The sequence below is a fragment of the Cetorhinus maximus genome, chromosome 22 (genome assembly GCF_964194155.1).
Source record: "Cetorhinus maximus chromosome 22, sCetMax3.hap1.1, whole genome shotgun sequence".
Classification (NCBI taxonomy): domain Eukaryota; kingdom Metazoa; phylum Chordata; class Chondrichthyes; order Lamniformes; family Cetorhinidae; genus Cetorhinus; species Cetorhinus maximus.
Window position 1 is genome coordinate 33337238 of NC_135900.1, and position 20096 is coordinate 33357333.

The 20096-nt window shown below is 41.3% G+C and overlaps 1 protein-coding gene across 2 annotated transcripts in view; it reads right to left on the reverse strand.

The window, feature by feature from the left end:
• Nucleotides 1-721: 721 nt before the first annotated feature.
• Nucleotides 722-20096, reverse strand: part of mdfic (MyoD family inhibitor domain containing) — a 64610-nt gene continuing 45235 nt past the window's right edge. For both annotated transcript variants that reach the window (XM_078568058.1, XM_078568059.1), the window contains exon 5: nt 722-2056. In XM_078568058.1, coding sequence (XP_078424184.1) covers nt 1806-2056 — 251 coding nt within the window. In that variant the 3' untranslated portion in view covers nt 722-1805. The remainder of the gene's footprint in view (nt 2057-20096) is intronic.

Below are 20096 nucleotides of genomic sequence, written 5' to 3' on the forward strand. Positions count from 1 at the left end.
CAAGTTAGCAAACCTTGTAGCATTTTTGCAAACTAAGCAGTTTCAAAAACCCTTTGATGAAATTCTTCAGTAACAGAAACATGCTAAGGCAAGCTGCTCACACCCCCAACTTGAATTAGAACCTCACTGCTGTAAAGAAATTTACAAGGCCAATTTGATTTGCCACACTTCTGACTTGCACATACACATGCCACTTTATTGGAGTGATCTCTGCATGTCTGTTAAAATATGTAATGCTGAATAACTGGCTTCTTCGCCCATTCCACCTTTAAGTAACTTTAAAATGCAAAGCCATTAGAACACATTTTCAAGAAAGTCAAATGCCATGCACAAATGCCAATATTCTTAGAATGAATTCAAAACTCAAGTCTCAAAATCAAACTGCACAATTACTTTCTCGTGTGCCTTTCATGTGACTCAATGCAACAGTTTAATAGGTCAAAAAAAAGTTTGTCTAGCAAAGCTGCCTTGACCACATACACACTTGAAGGTGTACTCATTGCCCATCAAACAAAATCATTTTCATACTGAAAGATTTTCCCGTTCCTATGTAGTTCCCATTTTATTCTGTTCAGCGGGGTCTGTGTTTACACAGTTATCAACACTAACAAACACAAAATAAGGAAGAGAAAAGCAATACTTAAATTCAGAATATGTTCAAGAAGATTCAGTTTATGAACACATTCACACATGGTTAAACAAAATATAGCCAATATTTAAATGGAGTCTAATTACTTTTATTTTTTGTGTTGGTTGTTTTAGTACATGGCTTAGACTAATGCTCTAGTCTTTAAAAAAATACAGACAGCCATAAAAAATATATGTATCTGGTTTGCTTTGGTTTATCTCACAAAATAAAGCTACGTACAAATTAAAAGAAAACACACAACTTACTTTTCAGAGTAAGTATCTCTAACCTGCAGCACTGCATTGCTTCATCAATTTAATTTGTTTCATTACTACTCGACACTAAGTTTCCAGAAAAAATATTTCAAACAAAAAAAATCAAAATCTTAAATTAATGAAATATATGAGTGTATTTAACCCCCCGCCCCCAAATTTCCCCATGCAGGTATGCTTAATCACGTTTTCAATTAAAAACTACAGAAAAATAAGCAGAGATGAATACTTGTAACAATCATTCCTATCATTAGGATACATCAAAAAGGCTTTACAGTTAAATCCCTAATTTGTTTTTAATCCAGACATTTAAAGATTATGCTCTTAACAGTAGTTTATAGTAATATGCATATTTAATAATTTAATGTAACATTTAATATAATTGGTAACCAAACTGATTCCTTTAATTTGAACCAAAAGCATCGAGAAAAATTAAGGCAGAAGGTTGTGAACCTGGATTGTAAATCTGGTTAACTACATAATACAAAATTAGTTTGAAAATATCTTTATCACAAACAACATACAACATTAATGCATATAAAAAGTTTGCAGAGGAACAGCTTTGGTTTTTGAAACTGTACACAAATTAATCATGCACATTTACAATGTTCCATGACAGCACCTTTGCCTATTAACAAAGCAACATTTGCAAACTTTAATGAAGAGCTTGCACTGCATGTTTCAAAACAAAAATACCAAATCTATTGTCCACATTAGTAGAGATGATATAAATTTCCACAGCAATTTAAAAAAAAAATCAATGTAGAAGTTAGAGTGCAACTGTTTTGTCTTCATAATGTTGAACATAACCAGGGTATTTTGGTATCTCCTGTCTTGACCACAGTATGGACATTATCTCCAGTTTATTCAGCTTGCTTTTAAAAAAGTCACGCTGCTTCAGATGATCATGAAGGAAAGCAAATCCCACAACATTCCATACAGATTTCCAAGCAGTCAGAGGACTCGCAGCAGGCATCCATGATGCCACAGTCCATGTCACATGGGCAGTTACAGTCATCCCCAAAGTCATCTGCTCCACAACAGCAGCAACAGTTTTCAGACGTACAGATACCACAGGAAGCTTGTCCCAGGATAATGTTGCAGAAGGTGACGAACTCACAGAATAGGCAGGTGAGAATGCAGTGCACGCAACCATCTTCAAATGGGAAAAAGTAGTTGGTAAATGGGGAAGGGAAGAAAAGTATAATATTACATTATAGCATGGCAAAGGATAACAGTAAACCAAAACATGCTGGTTTGAAGGCATTCCCTGTTTAATAATGACATACTATGATAGCTATACTACTGAAAAAGTGAATCATTTAAAGAAATATGTAACTCATATCAGTGCTGGTTAGCAGAAATACTCAGGTATCTTAATATTTTATCTATTTTACCAACTTCACACTGGAGTAATTCCAATAGGGAAAGAAACTTAATAATCATTCTACTTCGGGTTCCATCCCAAAAACACCAAGAGCAAATATTATGCTAGCATAAATCTGGCTGTGGTAAGGGAAATTAAATGAAGCATTCAATGTCCTTTCATATTTCCAAGGAAATATTTCAGGTTTTCGGTTTGAAGTCACTAAACTGGCTGTTCCTTTTCTTTGTCTATGTTAAGACTTTAAAAGGCCAAGATCTAAAAGCTTGTAAAATACATTTGCATGTTACACAAAACAAGCCCAGACACCAATACACAGGCTGCACAAAAGAGTAGGACTGAAATTTTCTATATTCCTCCCAAAATGTTATACACCAGTTTACAATAGTTTTGCTTAACTTATACCTATGTTGGGGTTAGTCAGAATTCCATTTAATACTTCAAAGTGAATGCAATGCTGGTGACCATGTATTGTGAATGGTGAAATCACTTGCACGTGACTAGCTGGCATCATAATTTACATGTAAAGATGAGGCAAGATGATTCTATTTGAAGAAATACATAAAACTTTTTTTCCCATTATGACTGAAAATTTTCTAAACTTGAGTTTCAATAACTTACACAAAAAAGAAACAATATTCAGTGATGTTATTTTTTGCTGGGCAATTGAACTCTTCCTACTTGAGTGTCCAGTGTCACCATCAAACACTCCCTAGACAGATACAGCAGAGACAGGGTCTGGAAGAAAATCTCCCTCTACTCTACCGTAATGACATGCCTTCATTCCAACTTAGAAAAGCACCATCTATTGCACCAGCTGGATATAAATTGCATTTCCACACCAGCCATCCGAAGGAGGATTGTGAAACAGTGCCAGTTTTTGGCTATGGGTCCACACAGGCTAAGTTCTAGACTGAGACCAACCAAACCCATTTCATAAAGGACCAATACAGACCACAGGCAGAGCAGATCTTCAGCTCATCTGTCTGGACTCTATCTGAATTTATGCTCCAGAGATTAATCCACCACGACACCCAGTTCTTATCATTTACTTTTATTAGCATACTGATTTTACCTTTCTTACACTTAACCAGAATTTTCATGCAAGAAACTTGCATGAAAAATGAAAATAGAATACCACTGAAATAAGTAAAATTAAATCAGGATTCTAAAAATCTGTACCAGGCAATTTCTCCAGATTTCTCCTAATCAGCCGATGTAAATTGGACGAAGATCAGCAGTACTCCATTTAGCTGCTTAAATAAGGTTTCCAAAATTACACTGGCCAATCTGGAGAATGCCTGGCAATAGACAGATCTGAATTGCATGCAAGTAGATTTTAGTGCACAAATTGAACAATGCAAAGATTGTTACCCAATTTAATCTTTGAACTCCAATTTCTTGCTGATTGAAGAGAACAAATTCAAGGTTTTCCCTTAGTAGCTAATTTAAGGTTTGAACATGACATTAACATATCGTTAAGCTCACTTATGCAACACAAACCTTGGGCCAGCTTTGTCTTAGCTAGCTAGCTATGTTGGCAGAGTTCAGAGCACTTGAAACAAATCTCCAGATATTCTGTTGTCTCACAGCAAGAATTAAAGAGTGCAAAATCGAAGTCACAGACACAGTTGAGATCCTCAGCAGGGGTCTCCTCAAGGCTCATGCAGCAACAGGCACAGCAATCACAACAGGAATTACAGACAGCAAGCTGACAAGAGCAAACCTGAAGGTGGCCAAGGGTGAACTCAGCACAGTGACAGAAGAGACAGGCCAGAACCAAAGAAACAGAGCAGTCTGGTGCAGAAAGGAAGGCTTGAATAAACAAAATAATTTCAGTAAAATAAGTATAAGGGTATGAAAATAATAAACACATTTATTCAAATCTTCTTCCTACATTTTTGGATTTGGGCTTTTTTTGTACATAAAATCTAATGCACATGATAAATGAAGCAAACATTCAAATATTTAAACCAACTTATGGTCCAATACAAGGACAAAAGAAAAGATACAGAACAGCTGAGAAGCTGTGTTCCTTTAAAGTAAATCTATAAACACAAGCATATGTAGCAACTAAATATTGTAAGCTTTAATTTCCTTTGACAATTATAGGGGACAACCCAATAGCATTTCTATAGTTTGCCGGTCTCCTAACCAGAGGGTCACAAATTCAAATCACTGCCTTGATTGACAATTGTAACTCACCCATCCTGATTGAGTAAGTTTTGCCAGTTAATACCTAGACTTACAGATGAAGCACCATGAGGCAGCTCCAAAAATAACATAATTCAGTCAACACCAAAAGGGTGCAGCTTCTTGTTAGCTAGCCACAGAGAAACCCCATAGCCAAAACAGAACTGCCCTCCTAACAAGTATGGTGGCAAAAAGCAACAGTGGGGCACCCAATAGGAACACAAGAAGTCAAATTGGTTTAGTTATTTTACTGCTCACTAACGTGAAGGTTGACAGTGCTGAAGAAATTAATATTTTTCCATGAAGTGTCAGATCAAAATCTCGTAGATCATGCATATTAAATGACAAATGTTTAGTAAAGCTTATTTTATTCTGTTATAATAGTATGCCTTATCTTTTGCTCTCAGAAGATGGCCCTACTTCACTAGCATAGATATGCCAAAATATCAGCAATGCAAGTGAGTGGATTGAGACTGCAGAACCCAAGTCACGTCAGAGTCCCTATGGACAAAAATGAGAAGTCACCCCATCAGCCAGGAATGGATCTAAAGGACAATAGGTTAATGCATTGTGTTAAATACTTCAAGCCTAACGTAACTTTTACACTACACAGGCACTCAGTTAAGTCAGTAACATGAGCACATCACATCAATTCCAAATTTTGATAAGTGCAATTTTTAAATTTAGTGACAGGTATTGTGGTAATTGTGGTATCAGTTTCCACCAAATATGGAGTAATTCACTGACAGATCCACCACAATGTCAGATGAGTGGGTCTTACTGAGTTTCCACCCCAGAAAGTCTTTTACGATAAAACACAAAATGAGATAAAAAAATACAAGATAATCCATAGGAGGGGAGGGAAATAAATGGAAGAATGAACATGACATATTATTCTTCCCCATCCCTAAAGCAATGTCCTATTATGAAATAAGGTCTACACTTGAATACACTTCAGACCATATTCCTTTTAAAAAGCAAGTCAATAGACAGCAATCAGGGGAATTTTAGCCCAACTCAACTGGCTGGGAAACCCTCAGGTGGAGTGCTGGTTTTATACCTCACACAATATGACTCTGCAATAATTTCGATGGAGAATAAAATGAGGCGAGTAAACTCGGCGGTCTACCCAATCCCATCAGTTTCCTAATGGGCAGGTCAGGTTAAAATTGCCTGCAGTAATTCTGCACGATTAGCAAGTGCTCAATTCTTTATCTCATTCAGCTGCAGGGCATTAGCGGCAAGGATACTAACCAGCTACTGGATTTTTCTTTTCATTGATATTGCCACCAGCAGGGCAAACTCAGCATAAGCATGAATGAGTTCCTGTGACCTCTCACTAGAGTACAGCTATCTCTGGAACACAACAGGTTGACAGCTATGCTGTCTCCTACTTTTCACTTCTAGTTTACCATTCATAGCAAGCAGAGGAATGGCATGGCTCTTACACAGACAACTAGCATCTATTGTTGATCAGTATGCAAGAATAATAAATGTTGTAAGGAACATATCTTTTTATTTTCTGTTGGACTGTGGATTAGAATTACAATGGCTGCAGGTTGAAAGACATGTCCACTGGAACAGGATGAGAGAAATATATAATGTTGTAGTCCTGGAACAGAGTGTGCCATGAAAGACAGGATGGTGCTGGAAAGGAGTCCTGGACCATGGGAGCTGCCTGACAACAGCATTTTAATTGACTCCTGACCAGGTGACCAGGGTTTTGTGTGGTAGCAATGCAGCAGAAAGCTCCTGGCCTGCAAAGAGAAAACATCTAAAACCTCTCTTCCTAATATCTCTATAACCTGCTCTCTGATGAAATCCCTGTAAAAAGGAAAAGGGGAAAACCACTGCTAGAGACATTGAAAAGCAAGTTCTCAACCAGTGAAATAAATACTGAAAGTGCTGGAAGACCATCTCATGTCATCAACAATAACTGAAAGGAATCCTGTACTCCGGATTGGTGCTACTGAACTGTTTATCCCTTAAAATCCATATTGTGTGTGTGTGTGTGTGTGTGTGTGTGGGGGGGGGGGGGGGGGGCGGGGGGGTGGTGGAGGAGGAGAGATTTAAGAAGGGGTAGAGTTTAAGTTAGTGTTAGAAGTTAGAAGTTCACATTTCTTTCTTTGGCCACTGCTTACGACAGTTTGCTCAATAAACAGTTATTTACTTAAGTTTACAAACCTGGTGCTCGTATTGTAAACCTAAATTAAACAGTTGGGTAGAATTGGGGCAACCTGGTGGTTTGGTCAAAATTTTCAAGTTTGCCACGGTGCGGGGAACAGTGGGGCTTCATATTACAGCACACTATCCCCAGTGAGTCGTGACAATGTATGCAAGTTTTCTTTGGTAAACGCTTGAACACGGCGAAACAATTTTAATATTTCACCAAAGGAGAAGTATCATAATGATGTTGGTTACAGAATGCGTTGGTTACAGAATGTGTCTATTAAGGAAGCCTTCATAGTTTTCTGTATGTAAACAGCAAGCCTTTATTAACTACTTGTAAGTATATACATATATACAGTAAAGGGTGAAGGCATGGAGCTATCTCTAGGCCTTAACACGTCTCTGGCCAACACCAGATTGACCCTAGCTCTGGGTAACGTGCCTACTTACATCACTGTGTGGGTGGTACTGTGTTCAATCCCACATTAACCCTGTGTATACCAGACCCTTATACTACAACTCCCCCCCACCCCCCCCCCCCCCCCACCCCCCACCCCCCAATCTTTATCACATGGATCTGGAGTTACATGAGTTTCCTTCAAGTCTATATTGTTAACATGTTATATTATAATATGCATTTACTTTATTGTTACAGCCTTAATGCTATTCCAACATTATTGCTCTTATTGTATTAGCATTAACAGCAATCTCACTTCCCCGTCGCCCCCTTCAAGTGCTTGAAGCTAGAGGTTTAGGTGGTCTGGAGGCCTTATAACCCTTTCGCATTTCATTCACTGTTCTGTGGAAGGGGTGCTAGGCTCTGTTGGTTCTGGTTCTTGCGGTTGGCTTGGACGTTGGACCGGCACTTGGGTATGCTTTCATTCTTTTCTTCCATTGCTTTATGTTGAACCACGCCTTGTCAGTTTGGCTGTTGTGTTGATCCATGGTTGCTTTTACTCTATGATTTTTTGCGGGGTGGATGAACACGGTGCTAGTCTCCTTAGCGCTGTTTTTCCTTCTTCTTTCTCCATGTGAGCAGCCTCCGAGGTTGAAGAAGAATGTTCCCGTGGTGAGAAGGTAGTTTAGTGGTGCGCTGCCCTCTGAGTTTTGTTGTCAATGGTGAGAGGCTGGTACCAGATTCCAGCATCCCTTGTAGTTGTGGCATGCTCGCTGGAAGTTGCAGCGTGTGCACGGTGGTTGCGGTGTCGACCAGCTGTACCATTGTCGTAGTTGAAGGTAGAGGCTTCTCAGACTGCTGTTAATTCTCTGGTGTCACTCCACTGCAAGTGCAATGGTAATTTTGTGGGCAGTAGATGGGTCTGACAATTGGGGCTTTTCGGAACCTGGAATGATAATACGCGAACCTGCTCTGCAAGGAGAGTAGAAAGATCAAAGGTGAAATCTGAGTCTGAACCTCTTTAGTACACAGGACCATGCTGCTCTGCCTGGCTAACAGTCGTAGTCGTGACATTCTCCTCCATCCATCCACCTGAAGGAGATCCAGGGTGACACAGACACCCCTGCTCAGGAAGAAGAAAGGCTGGTTACAGATGACATACATCAGCTCAAAGATTTGTCTCTTTATGGGGTATGTGGAACATTCCTTGTTCCAGTCCTACTCCGGCCCCCTCCCACAACTCTTTCTCCGGTACATCGATGATTACTTCGGTGCTGCTTCATGCTCTCGTCGGGACCTGGAAAAATTTATTAATTTTGCTTCCAATCTCCACCCCTCCATCATCTTCACATGGTCCATCTCTGACACTTCTCTTCCCTTCCTTGACCTCTCTGTCTCAATTTCTGATGATAGACTGTCCACCAATATCCATTACAAGCCTACCGACTCCCACAGCTACCTCGACTACAGCTCCTCACACCCCGCTTCCTGTAAAGACTCCATCCCATTCTCTCAGTTCCTTCGCCTCCGTCGCATCTGTTCTGATGACGCTACCTTCAAAAACAGCTCCTCTGACATGTCCTCCTTCTTCCTTAACCGAGGTTTTCCATCCACGGTCGTTGACAGGGCCCTCAACCGTGTCCGGCCCATATCCCGCGCATCCTCCCTCACGCCTTCTCCTCCTTCCCAGAAACATGATAGGGTCCCCCTTGTCCTCACTTATCACCCCACCAGCCTCCGCATTCAAAGGATCATCCTCCGCCATTTCCGCCAACTCCAGCATGATGCCACCACCAAACACATCTTCCCTTCACCCCCCTTGACGGCATTCCGTAGGGATCGTTCCCTCCGGGACACCCTGGTCCACTCCTCCATCACCCCCTACTCCTCAACCCCCACTTATGGCACCTCCCCATGCCCACGCAGAAGATGCAACACCTGCCCCTTCACTTCCTCTCTCCTCACCGTCCAAGGGCCCAAACACTCCTTTCAAGTGAAGCAGCATTTCACTTGCATTTCCCCTAACTTAGTCTACTGCATTCGTTGCTCCCAATGCGGTCTCCTCTACATTGGAGAGACCAAACGCAAACTGGGCGACCGTTTTGCGGAACACCTGCGGTCTGTCCGCAAGAAAGACCCAAACCTCCCTGTCGCTTGCCATTTTAACACTCCACCCTGTTCTCTTGCCAACATGTCTGTCCTTGGCTTGCTGCATTGTTCCAGTGAAGCCCAACGCACACTGGAGGAACAGCACCTCATCTTCCGACTAGGCACTTTACAGCCTTCTGGGCTGAATATTGAATTCAACAACTTTAGATCTTAAACTCCCCCTCCCCCCATCCCCACCCCGTTTCTTTTCCCCCCCCCACCCGCCTTTTTTTTCAATAATTTATATAGATTCTTCTTTCCCCACCTATTTCCATTATTTTTAAATCTAAAACTAAAACCTTTAGTCTTTCCACCCCACCCCCACTAGAGCTGTACTTTGAATATCCTGTCTTGCATTCTTAATTAGCACTTTTCTCAGACAAAGACCACCACCTTCAACACCTCTTTGACCCTTTTGTCTCTGACATCTTTTGATTATCTGCTCACACCACATCCTCAATGTGTCTCTTCCCCCCCACCCACCTTAAACCAATTTATATTTCTCCCTTGTTGAAACTATGCTTCAGTTCTGCTGAAGGGCCATGAGGGCTCGAAACGTTGACTGATTTCTTCTCCACCGATGCTGCCAGACTTGCTGAGTTTTTCCAGGTAATTCTGTTTTTATTTTGTCAAAGATTTGTTTACTGCTCCATGTTATATTCTCTCCACTGATCGGCTTTCCCTTGACAGAGTACAATTCCTTTGTGCTACCTTTCAAGCACATATTCTGTAATTGTGCTTCTGCCAATGGCTTTTGAAAGACGTCACAGTCTTTAGTGAGGACTTCTGTCTCTGCTCGTCATTCTACTTTCTTGATTTTCATCTCTTTGTATACCCTTTTGGGAATCTAATGTTTTTCCCAATGTTCCTTCCAAACATGCAACTGTTGCCTTCACTGCTGCAGTCTCTTTTTTGTACCTCTTGATTTCCTCCCAGAATACTGAACATGCCCGAGTCTTCTCAGAAAACTGGCTCATCAGTTCTTTAAGAGTGGCAATAAATTCATTTGGTCTCGCTTCGTAATGTTCTCGAGCGACAAATTTGGACCTGAGGGATCTTTGTGGCATGTCCAGGTCCTTCAACAGATTTTCCTTTTTGTTGAGAAGCTCAAGTACTTAGTCTTGAGTTTTCTTGTAATTTACCAGAATCTCAATCAGTTTGTTCTGCTGTTTTACCATTCCGCTGCTCAAGGTATTCTTTATTCCATCATGTTGAAGGGTAATATACTGTTTTTGAATCTGATCCTGAAAGACAATTAGCTGCTCTTTCAACTGTTTATTTCCTTGTTCAGCTCTTGTGTTCCCAATCGATGTATCAGTGTCATTGCTGATAGCTCCAAGGCAGCTTCTTCTGAAGTAGCATTCAACGTCTTTTCCAACTGCTCTTGTTTTTCCAGGGGCACGTATTGATTCTTCAAAAAGGTTCTTTCAAGGCATCAACTTTTTTTTTTGAGTACCTTTTCAGCATGCTGTTGTACTTGGCAGCACTTATGGTCAAGTTTCTTCAACTCAGCTTTGCAGGTGAATGTTCTCCGATTGTACTTCTGCGTTTTCTTAATCCATCTGTCGCAGTGCTTTTTCCTTGTTGTTCATTACCAAATGCTGGTACACTTCTGGAAACGTGGTCATGCCTTCAAAAAGGAAATTATTTGGGACTTCTGTCTCAGGCTTACCATAAAGATATATTACTGGGGTCACTGGAAAGTTCTGTCTCTCTTTGGTGCCCTCGTGTGGATTGTTTGGGTGTGGAGTTTTGCCTTTTTGACACTTTGCTGGGTGTTTTCTATGTCTTTTTTTAAGCTCTGCATACTCCTCCACTTGAAGATTAAAACATTCGTCAAAGGCTGTTAATATTTCATTGAAGCTGGTTGAGGCCTTATCAATGCAACACATTAAGATTATGTCATCAGCAAGTTCACCAAATGAGGATAAAAAGGGATGAATCCAGGCTCCTTCAGATTGCGTGCTTAGACACGATGCACTCCGATAATTTAAAAACTTTTTTCTCCAAGGTTTCTAATCTTGGGTCTGGTTTAGCACTTGCCTTAACCAAAATTGGTTTGGTGGTTTTAATTTTCTATCCATGGCCCATCTTTATAACAGGTGAGTACCTCTAAATTCTCTTTTTCTTCAAGGTGGCTCCGCAGCTGCCAGTTTTTTTTGTGATCTTCCCACGCTTGTCAGCTTCAGTGGGCTTCCATTGTGCTGGTGGGGCAATTGTTTTGTCCCTTGTTTAAAACTTATTAGCTGCACAGGAAATGTTTAAACAGTAGTTTTGGCCCTCTGTTTGGTTTTTTAAATCAGAGGAAAGCACTAGAAGGTGATTTTTTTTCCTGCCTTCTGTATTTTAGAACTTTTGTCCCCCCCGTTGGAACTTGTTGTAGTTCTCCAGGTTTCATGATGGCATCACCGGTCTCTTTGGAGACAAAAGAGAGTTCCTACACTGGCCGGTTTTGGCAGGCTTCGCAAAACAGTGGCGCGCTTCCGAAAGAAGAATTTTAACAATGGCTGCATGTGTCGGCTGTCTGCCAACTCAACCCACCTACTGATGTAGCACTGCGAGTAGCGAGGCGTTTAAATTAAGCACACGGTTGCTGTTTAAGTATTCAGATGGTCGCGAGGTTCCGAGGATTGAGTCAGTTAATTAGTAACTTTATTTTTCTTTTCGGCTTGGAGGATCAGGATTAGTTTCATTCAAACAGCACTGCTGACTGAATTAATAAATGGGGCTTCTCAGGACAGGCTGTAGCCTGGAAGTTAAAAAGATTTAGCTAACCCTGCAGTCTTCGGCTGCAGTAAAACCTCTGCCTTCAGTTTCCAGGCTCTTTCCTCAGCATCTTTAACTTTAGTGGGAGCTTCAGATCAGAATCAGTTGAAGACCTTTTTCTTAGTGTTTCAGCGTTCTTGTGAGGGTGAGGGCTTTTCATACCCAGCTGACACCATGCTGTAATGGCATTGGTTACAGAACGTGTCTGTTAAGGAAATTTTCGTAGTCTTCTGTATGTTAGCAGCAAGTCTTTATTAACTACTTGTAACTATATACATATATTGAGTAAAGGGTACTGGCATGGAGCAATCTCCATCCGTAGGTCTTAATAAGTCTCTAGCCAACGCCAACTGACCCTAGCTCTGGGTCATGTGCCTTCTTTCAGTGTGTGGACGGTATTGTGCTCAGTCCCACATTAGCCCTGTATATACCAGACCCTTATACTACAAGTAGTACAATTTATTTATTATTTTATTTCCGGGGTGGCGGTAGGAATATTGGTGCAGGTAAATTTCCTACAACTTGTCCTCAGTAAAGCTGTGCCCAAATATTAAACATCTGAATGACAGAACTCTTGGAATCCTGAAAATCCAATAATATATAAAAGGAGGTTACAAATGTTGCTCTAGTAACTCTTCCTTAGAGACAGAATCCATATTGCAACAGACCAATGGTAGGGTTAATAGCCATTGTCCATGAGGGACCATAGGTACCTCCCTCTGTTAGAGAGAGGGACAAGAGGCTTCACTCTGCATCAAGTGTGGAAACCTACCTCCTTGACTTGCCCCATGAACTACCGCCAGGACAAGGATTCACCAGCGCTGTGGGCTTCATTCTGCACCACACTCTAGCCATTTAGTCAACTAAGCTAACTGGCCCCCCATAACAGACCAATGATTTTAACGTAAACTATTAATTATTGGTCAAAAGTCTAAATGCATCTTAATACAGCTGAATAGCTACCTCAAAATTAATTTACATAATTAAAGAAAGTTTTAGTCAAATAATCACAGTTTAAACATTGTACATAGTATGGAGAAAAATGATTACACTAAACAAAACTATTCTCCAGGAAATATCCTATTTTGCATATTCAGCAGCTTCCTAGTTTATATACATTGTTGTTTATTGCTCTAGTACTGCTTAGAAATGGGAGCGCAACATACATTTTCTACATTATTTGAAATAATAAAGCATGCTGACATTTCATAAATGCACTTGAAAACAAAGGTTGTCTTCTCCAGGGATATTCTATTTTTGATCCCTTCCCCCTCCTCGTAATCAGGAAATATATGAAAAATGTGGACATACAACCTATTTGGAGACAAGTGTGCATTTAGGTTCCCCCCAAAAAAATATGCACACTTGTCCTTTTTTTCTACAGATCCTGGAAAATACCTGTATTGTTTGTGGAACAGTTTAAAATATCAATTTATTTTCTGCTGCCCAAATACTATTGGAACATTACAAAATCATATAAGCAGTGATAATGAGCTAATTCTGTCTATGAAGGCCAACAGGCAGGGATGTTGTGTTTTTTTTTAAATAACCCATTAATATGCTGCTTCAAATTCCTCAACTCACTTCCTTTATGTCTTGCACATCCTGTTTTGATTTCCTGAAAAATTAGTTGCTCCCTTAAGTCTATTAATTATCGTTAATATAACTGACTGTTAGGCCCTGAAGGCAGAAGCAGTAATTGACTCATCAATTTATCTCCACTTTCAGGTATTACCCAAGTTCAAGACATCGATTAAAACACTATAAATGCACTTTCTAGCTTTGCTAAACCCAAAGTGATTTGAAAAGACAAAAAGTACATCAAAGACTGGAGCTAACTGGCATTTCTTTGGTTAAATGCGAATACAGGAAATATGCATTACTTTCTTGCTCCATTATAAAATGCAAATAAGGCACTAGTAAAATAAACTACTGGCTATAGTTTAACTGAAAGAGGGAAATTCGCAAGTATGAATAAATCACATTTCTATTCAATTCAGATCAGAAACTGAGCAGACTATTCTCTGTTTAAATGCAAATTAGAAAGGAATCTAACTAAGCATTTGATGAATCCCCTATATTTTAAACCTAGCAAAGGAATCTAGTTGAGATTTTCATATTTATGCAATAGACATACGAGTCCCGTGCAGAGGTGAAAATAAAAAAAATGAATAAACACCTGGTTACATTTCAAATAATGTACGGCACCATCGGATTGATGGCAGTTTCAAGTATGATTTGCTGACTGGCATATAGAGGGTTAAAAAAAAGCACATGACATCTTTCTCTCTATAGACTGCCAGTGCCTCTACTTTGTCAGGATTCTGGATTTCAGGCAGCAGTATCAAATTTACACTGCCTGGTTGATATCAAAATTCCATTGGTCAGCCATAGCACTCCTCTCCCAGCAGCTGCATTCGAAATGTTTCGACTTCGTTTGTCTTCGTACCTGCAATCTTTAAATTATTTACATGAAGGCTTTTTACTAAAAAGGTGTTCCGGGAGTCTAAGGGATCCTCTGGTTTGAAACAGTACTGTATTTTTTTCCCTTCATTCTTTCATGGGATGTGGGCGTCACTGGCAAGGCCAGCATTTGTTGTCCATCTCTAACTGCCCTTGAACTGAGCGGCTTGCTGGGCCATTTCAGAGGGCAGTTAAGAATCAGCCACATTGCTGTGGGTCTGAAGTCACATACAGGCCAGACTAGGGGGAGGATTTTGCCTATGGTGGGCGGGCGCAGAGCCAATCGTGACCTGCAATCGGCTTCGCCCCACCATTTTACGCGGGCGGGCCAAGTAGACTGCGCAGCCAGTAGCGCTCAGCACTGCGTGCGAAAGAGTGCAGCAATCTCCCTGAGGCACAGAGCTACCTCAGAGAGATTGAATGGTTTCGAAAACTTATTCGTAAATAAAGTGAAAATTTATTTAAACATGTCCCCTCATGTGACAGTGTCACATCAGCTGGGAAATGTTTGTGAAGTTAGGAAAAGCTATTTATTTATTTTATATAAGCTTCAGGAAACCTCATTCACGCATGTGGTTTCCTGAAGAACGCGAAGGCCGTTTGAGCTCTTCGCCTGCCCTCCAACCTTAAGGTAGTGTTCTTAACTAGTTGAATTACTTTTTTTAATGGCCTGAATAGGCCGTTGACAGTTCAGTGGGTGCGCAGCCGCCTCTGGTGCGCGCCCGCCGAACAAAATATCAAAATGATGTGTGATAACGTCAGGCGTGCGTCTCGGACATCATTTTACGTGTCGGCATGTCGGGACTGCCCCCGCAGGCAAAATTCTGCCCTAGGTAAATTTGGCAGATTTCCTTGCCTAAAGGACATTGGTGAACCAGATGAGTTTTTATAACGAATCGATGAAAGTAATGGTGACTGAGACACAATTTAAATTCCATATTTATTAATTGAATTTAAATTCCACCAGCTGCCATGGTGGGATTGGAACCTGTGTCCTCGGACCATTAGCCTGGGCCTCTGGATTACCAGTACGCTACTGTCTTCCTGCCAAACTCCATACATAGGATATGCAGCGCAAACAGGCAATTGGCCCAAGCAGTCCATGCTGGTGTTTATGCTGCGCTCGAGCCTCCTCCCATCTTTTCCCATCTAAATCTACCATTGTAACCCTCTATTCCTTTCTCCCTCAAAATGCTAGTCCAGCTTCCCCTTAAAAGTATGAATGCAATACTGAATGGAAGCAGTGACACTTTTGCTTTGGTCAGAATCAAGCCCAACTTGGTTTGCCACTATTTCTGAAGTTAAAACCCATTTTCCAGGGTTATGTTGAAGGTAAGTGGCTTCACTGGCACTGGGTCCAATTTTCGAAGATGCAATTTAGAGGTGGGTGGGAAGAGAGAAGATGAGGCTGTGCTACAGGCAAGTGGGAGACTCATTTAACAGTTAAATTAGGTCACTCATCAGATATCCCCAACCACAACATCTACCTATATAAAACACATTAAGAACCTGATGTAAACCATCCTTTTAGGAACCCTGTAAGTTCATTTATTTTTCCCCTATACAATTTAGTTTTCCAATGTAACGAAAAATGTCAAAGGTTAATGAATCTGACTCAACATCACTGGGAACGACGTGCTCAAAAGCATTTGGAGGGAGTCACATTAAAAACAAGGCAAAAGTTTAAGCTTCATACTAATTGGTAAGTCTGTCAACTGTCAACAGTCTGCCATTGTCATTTTCAGATTTTGGTCCATTTTTTCTGTGTTACTTTAAAATTGAAGCAGGTCTAAAAACTTCCGAACATACGCTGAAGCTATTATAACAAGCAAGAATTGATGTGTTAATGTGCCAATGTTAACATTCCCTTACAGTTCAACATAATGATCATGGACAATGTAAGCCATGTGATCCAGTTGGTTTTCTTGGAAACCCCGCTACAAGTTCTCTGTTCAAAATATACTCTTAGGAGTGAGTTTCCTGGCTGGGTTGACTGGCATATCTCTAAATAGGGAAGAGGTTGGTCACTCCCTGTGAAAAAAAAGGGAGGATTCGTGCAAAGGGATGTATACGAAGGCTATCAGAGTGGTTATTGTAAGACTAGAGCTGACCAAGCCTGTGTAAGCTTTGTCCATTTCAGTGGTAGGATGGATGAATAGCTGCCAAAGAACTGTGACATTGTTGCATAGTTTATTATTTTTCTTATTCATGAGAAGGAATTTGAAGTTAAGTGAACTATTTTTAAAAAAAATAACAGACACTGCACATTCACTAGTTGTCTGCACAATGAAGTAATTTAATGATTCTGCATCTGACCTCAACTCACTGAAGCACTTTCATCAACCTACTGAAAAACTAGTAAATGCACATGAGAGCGTACAGGAAAGACGTTATCAGCTTCAGATCCCCTGGTGGTCTAGTGGTTAGGATTCAGCGCTTTCACCACCATGGCTCGGGTTCAATTGGCAGTCCGGGAATGACAAGCTTATGGGGAGGCGGTGGCAGTGGTATTGTCACTGGACCAGTATTCCAAAGACCCACGGTAATGCTCTGGGGACCCGGGTTCGAATACCACCACTGCAGATGGTGGGATTTGAATTCAATAAAAACCTGGAATTAAACATTTGATGATGACTACAAAACCATTGCTGATTGTCATAAAAACCCATCTGGTTCACTAATGTCCCTTAAGAAGGAAATCTGCTGTCCTTACCTGGTCTGACCGACATGTGACTCCATACACACAGTAATGTGGTTGACTGTTAAATGTCCTCTGAATGAGAGCAATTAGGACTGGCCAGTGATGCCCTCATTCCATGAGCAAATATTTTAAAAAAGTATCATTGTTAAACCTCCCACCCACCCCCCCCATGATAAGCCACTATCTTTTTTTTATTATTCATTCATGGAATTTGCTGCCCATCCCTAATTGCCCTTGAACTGAGTGGCTTGCTTGGCCATTTCAGCCACAGCAGTTGCTGTGGGTCTGGAGTCACATGTAGGCCACACCAGGTAAGGAAAGCAGATTTTCTTCCCTAAAGGACATTGGTGAACCAGATGGGTTTTTATAGCAATCGATAATTGTCATGGTCACCATTACTGAGACTAGCTTTCAGTTCCATTTTTTAAATTGAGTTTACATTCCACTGGAGGGATTTGAACTCATGTTCCCCAGAGCATTAGTCTGAGTCTCTGGGTTACTAGTCCAGTGACATTTCCAGGATGTCACCATCTCCCCCTATGTATTGGTGTGTATGGGCACACCCCTGGTCATCTAAGATGCAGAAACCCCTTACTGAGCGACCAATGCCACTGAATTCAAAGGAACATTTAAGACAGACAAATGTGCAACAGAACCAGCTAAACGTCAATGCTCAAGAAAATGCACTTAAACACCATCAATCTCTTAGTTGTTTGATCAGTATTCAAACATTCTTGGAATGTTAACTATTACTGTCTAAACCTATATGAAAAGAGTGCACAACTGCATTTGTTCTCAGAGGACAGTTTCTGTTCCTTCACATCTGCAAAGCATACCACACCATCCAATTATTATTTTTTATTCATTCACGGGATGTGGGCTTCGCAGGCTGGGCCAGATTTATTGCCCAACTCTAGTTGCCCTTGAGAAGATGGTGGTGAGCTGCCTACTTGGATCGCTGCAGTCCATGTGGTGTAGGTACACCCACAGTGCTGTTAGGAAGGGAGTTCCAGGATTTTGACACAGTGATAGTGAAGGAACAGCGATATATTTCCAAGTCTGAACGGTGAGTGGCTTGGAGGGGGACTTGCAGGTGGTGGTGTTCCCATCTATCTGCTGCCCTTGTCCTTCTAGATTGTAGTGGTCGTAGGTTTGGAAGGTGCTGTCGAAGGAGCCTTGATGAATTCCTGCAGTGCATCTTGTAGAGGGTACACACTGCTGCTACTGTGCATCAGTGGTGGAGGAAGTGAATGTTTGTGGATGTGGTGCCAGTTAAGCAGGCTGCTTTGTCCTGGATGGGTTTGAATGTTGTGGGAGCTGCACTCATCCAGGCAAGTGGGGAATATTCCATCACACTCCTGACTTATGCCTTGTAGATGGTGGACAGGCTTTGAGGAGTCAGGAGGTGAATTACTCGTTACACTATTCCTAGCCTCTGACCTGCTCTTGTAGCCACAGTATTTGTATGGCTAGTCCAGTTCAGTTTCTGGTCAATGGTAACCCCCAGGATGTTGATAGTAGGGGATTAAGTGATGGTAATGCCATTGAATGGCAAGAGGCAATGGTTAGACTCTCTCTTGTTGGAGATGGTCATTGCCTGACACTTGGGTGACGCGAATGTTACTTGCCACTTGTCAGCCCAAGACTGGATATTGTTCAGGTCTTGCTGCATTTGGACCTGGACTGCTTCAGTATCTGAGGAGTGGCGAATGGTGAACATTATGCAATCATCAGCGAACATCCCCACAATGACCTTATGATGGGAAGGAAGGCCATTGATGAAGTAGCTGAAGATGGTTGTGCCTAGGACACTACCCTGAGGAACTCCTGCAGTGATGTCCTGGAGCTGAGATGTTTGACCTCCAACAACCACAACCATCTTCCCTTGCGCTAGATATGACTCCAACCAGAGGAGAGTTTTCCCCCTGATTCCCATTGACTCCAGTTTTGCTAGGGCTCCTTGATGCCGCACTCAGTCAAATGTGGCCTTGATGTCAAGGGCAGTCACTCTCACCTCACCTTGGGGGTTCAGCTCCTTTGTCCATGTTTGAACAAAGGCTGTAATGCGGTCAGGAGCTGAGTGGCCCTGGCAGAACACAAACTGGGCATCGGTGAGCAGGTTATTGCCAAACAAGTGCCGCTTGATAGCACTGTTGATGACCTCTTCCATTACTTTACTGATGATGGGAGAGTAGACTCATGGGGTGGTAATTGGCCGGGTTAGATCTGTCCTGCTTTTTGTGAACAGGTCATACCTGGGCAATTTTCCACATTGCCGACTGCATGCCAATGTTGTAGCTGTACTGGAACAGCTTGGCTAGTGAAGCAGCAATTCCTGGAGCACAACTCTTCAGTACTATTGCTGGAATATTGACAGAGTCCATATGGTGTTACACAAGAAGTTGTGCCCCAAAAACTGGTCTTTTTGCCTCCACATTCTGCCACTGAGTCAGAAAAACCAAGTGATTTCCAAGTTCAAATCTCGTTTTGCACTGAGTTAACTGATCTCTGCCAGACAATGAGACATTAAATACATTCAGTCATCGTCATCCCTGGAATAGGGAGGGGAAATTGACCAGAACTGCTGAGCCTGGGTAACATTCAATCACCAGGTGCCAACTGCATAGGGAAGGGATGGCTTGGCTCTTATGTCACAACAGTTGTGCAATCTTGTGATCATACTATTTGGCTTACAATATCAAAAATGGGGCGCCTTATCCCAGGCATGTCACCGTTCTTGAGAGGAGAAAATTTAATAAAAACTAATAGGATACAAAGACAAATTCATTTTGATAAAATTCTGGTCCTCAAATTTAGATTATGCAAGATATATAGAGGTTTTAAATTAACAGAATGATTGGATTTTGAAGCTGACATCTGCAAAATTTGTGTATAATTCTAGATACACCATTATGTATTCACACTGATAATCACATGACAAGCTACCAGTTTGCAAGATGTTAGATCCTTAAATT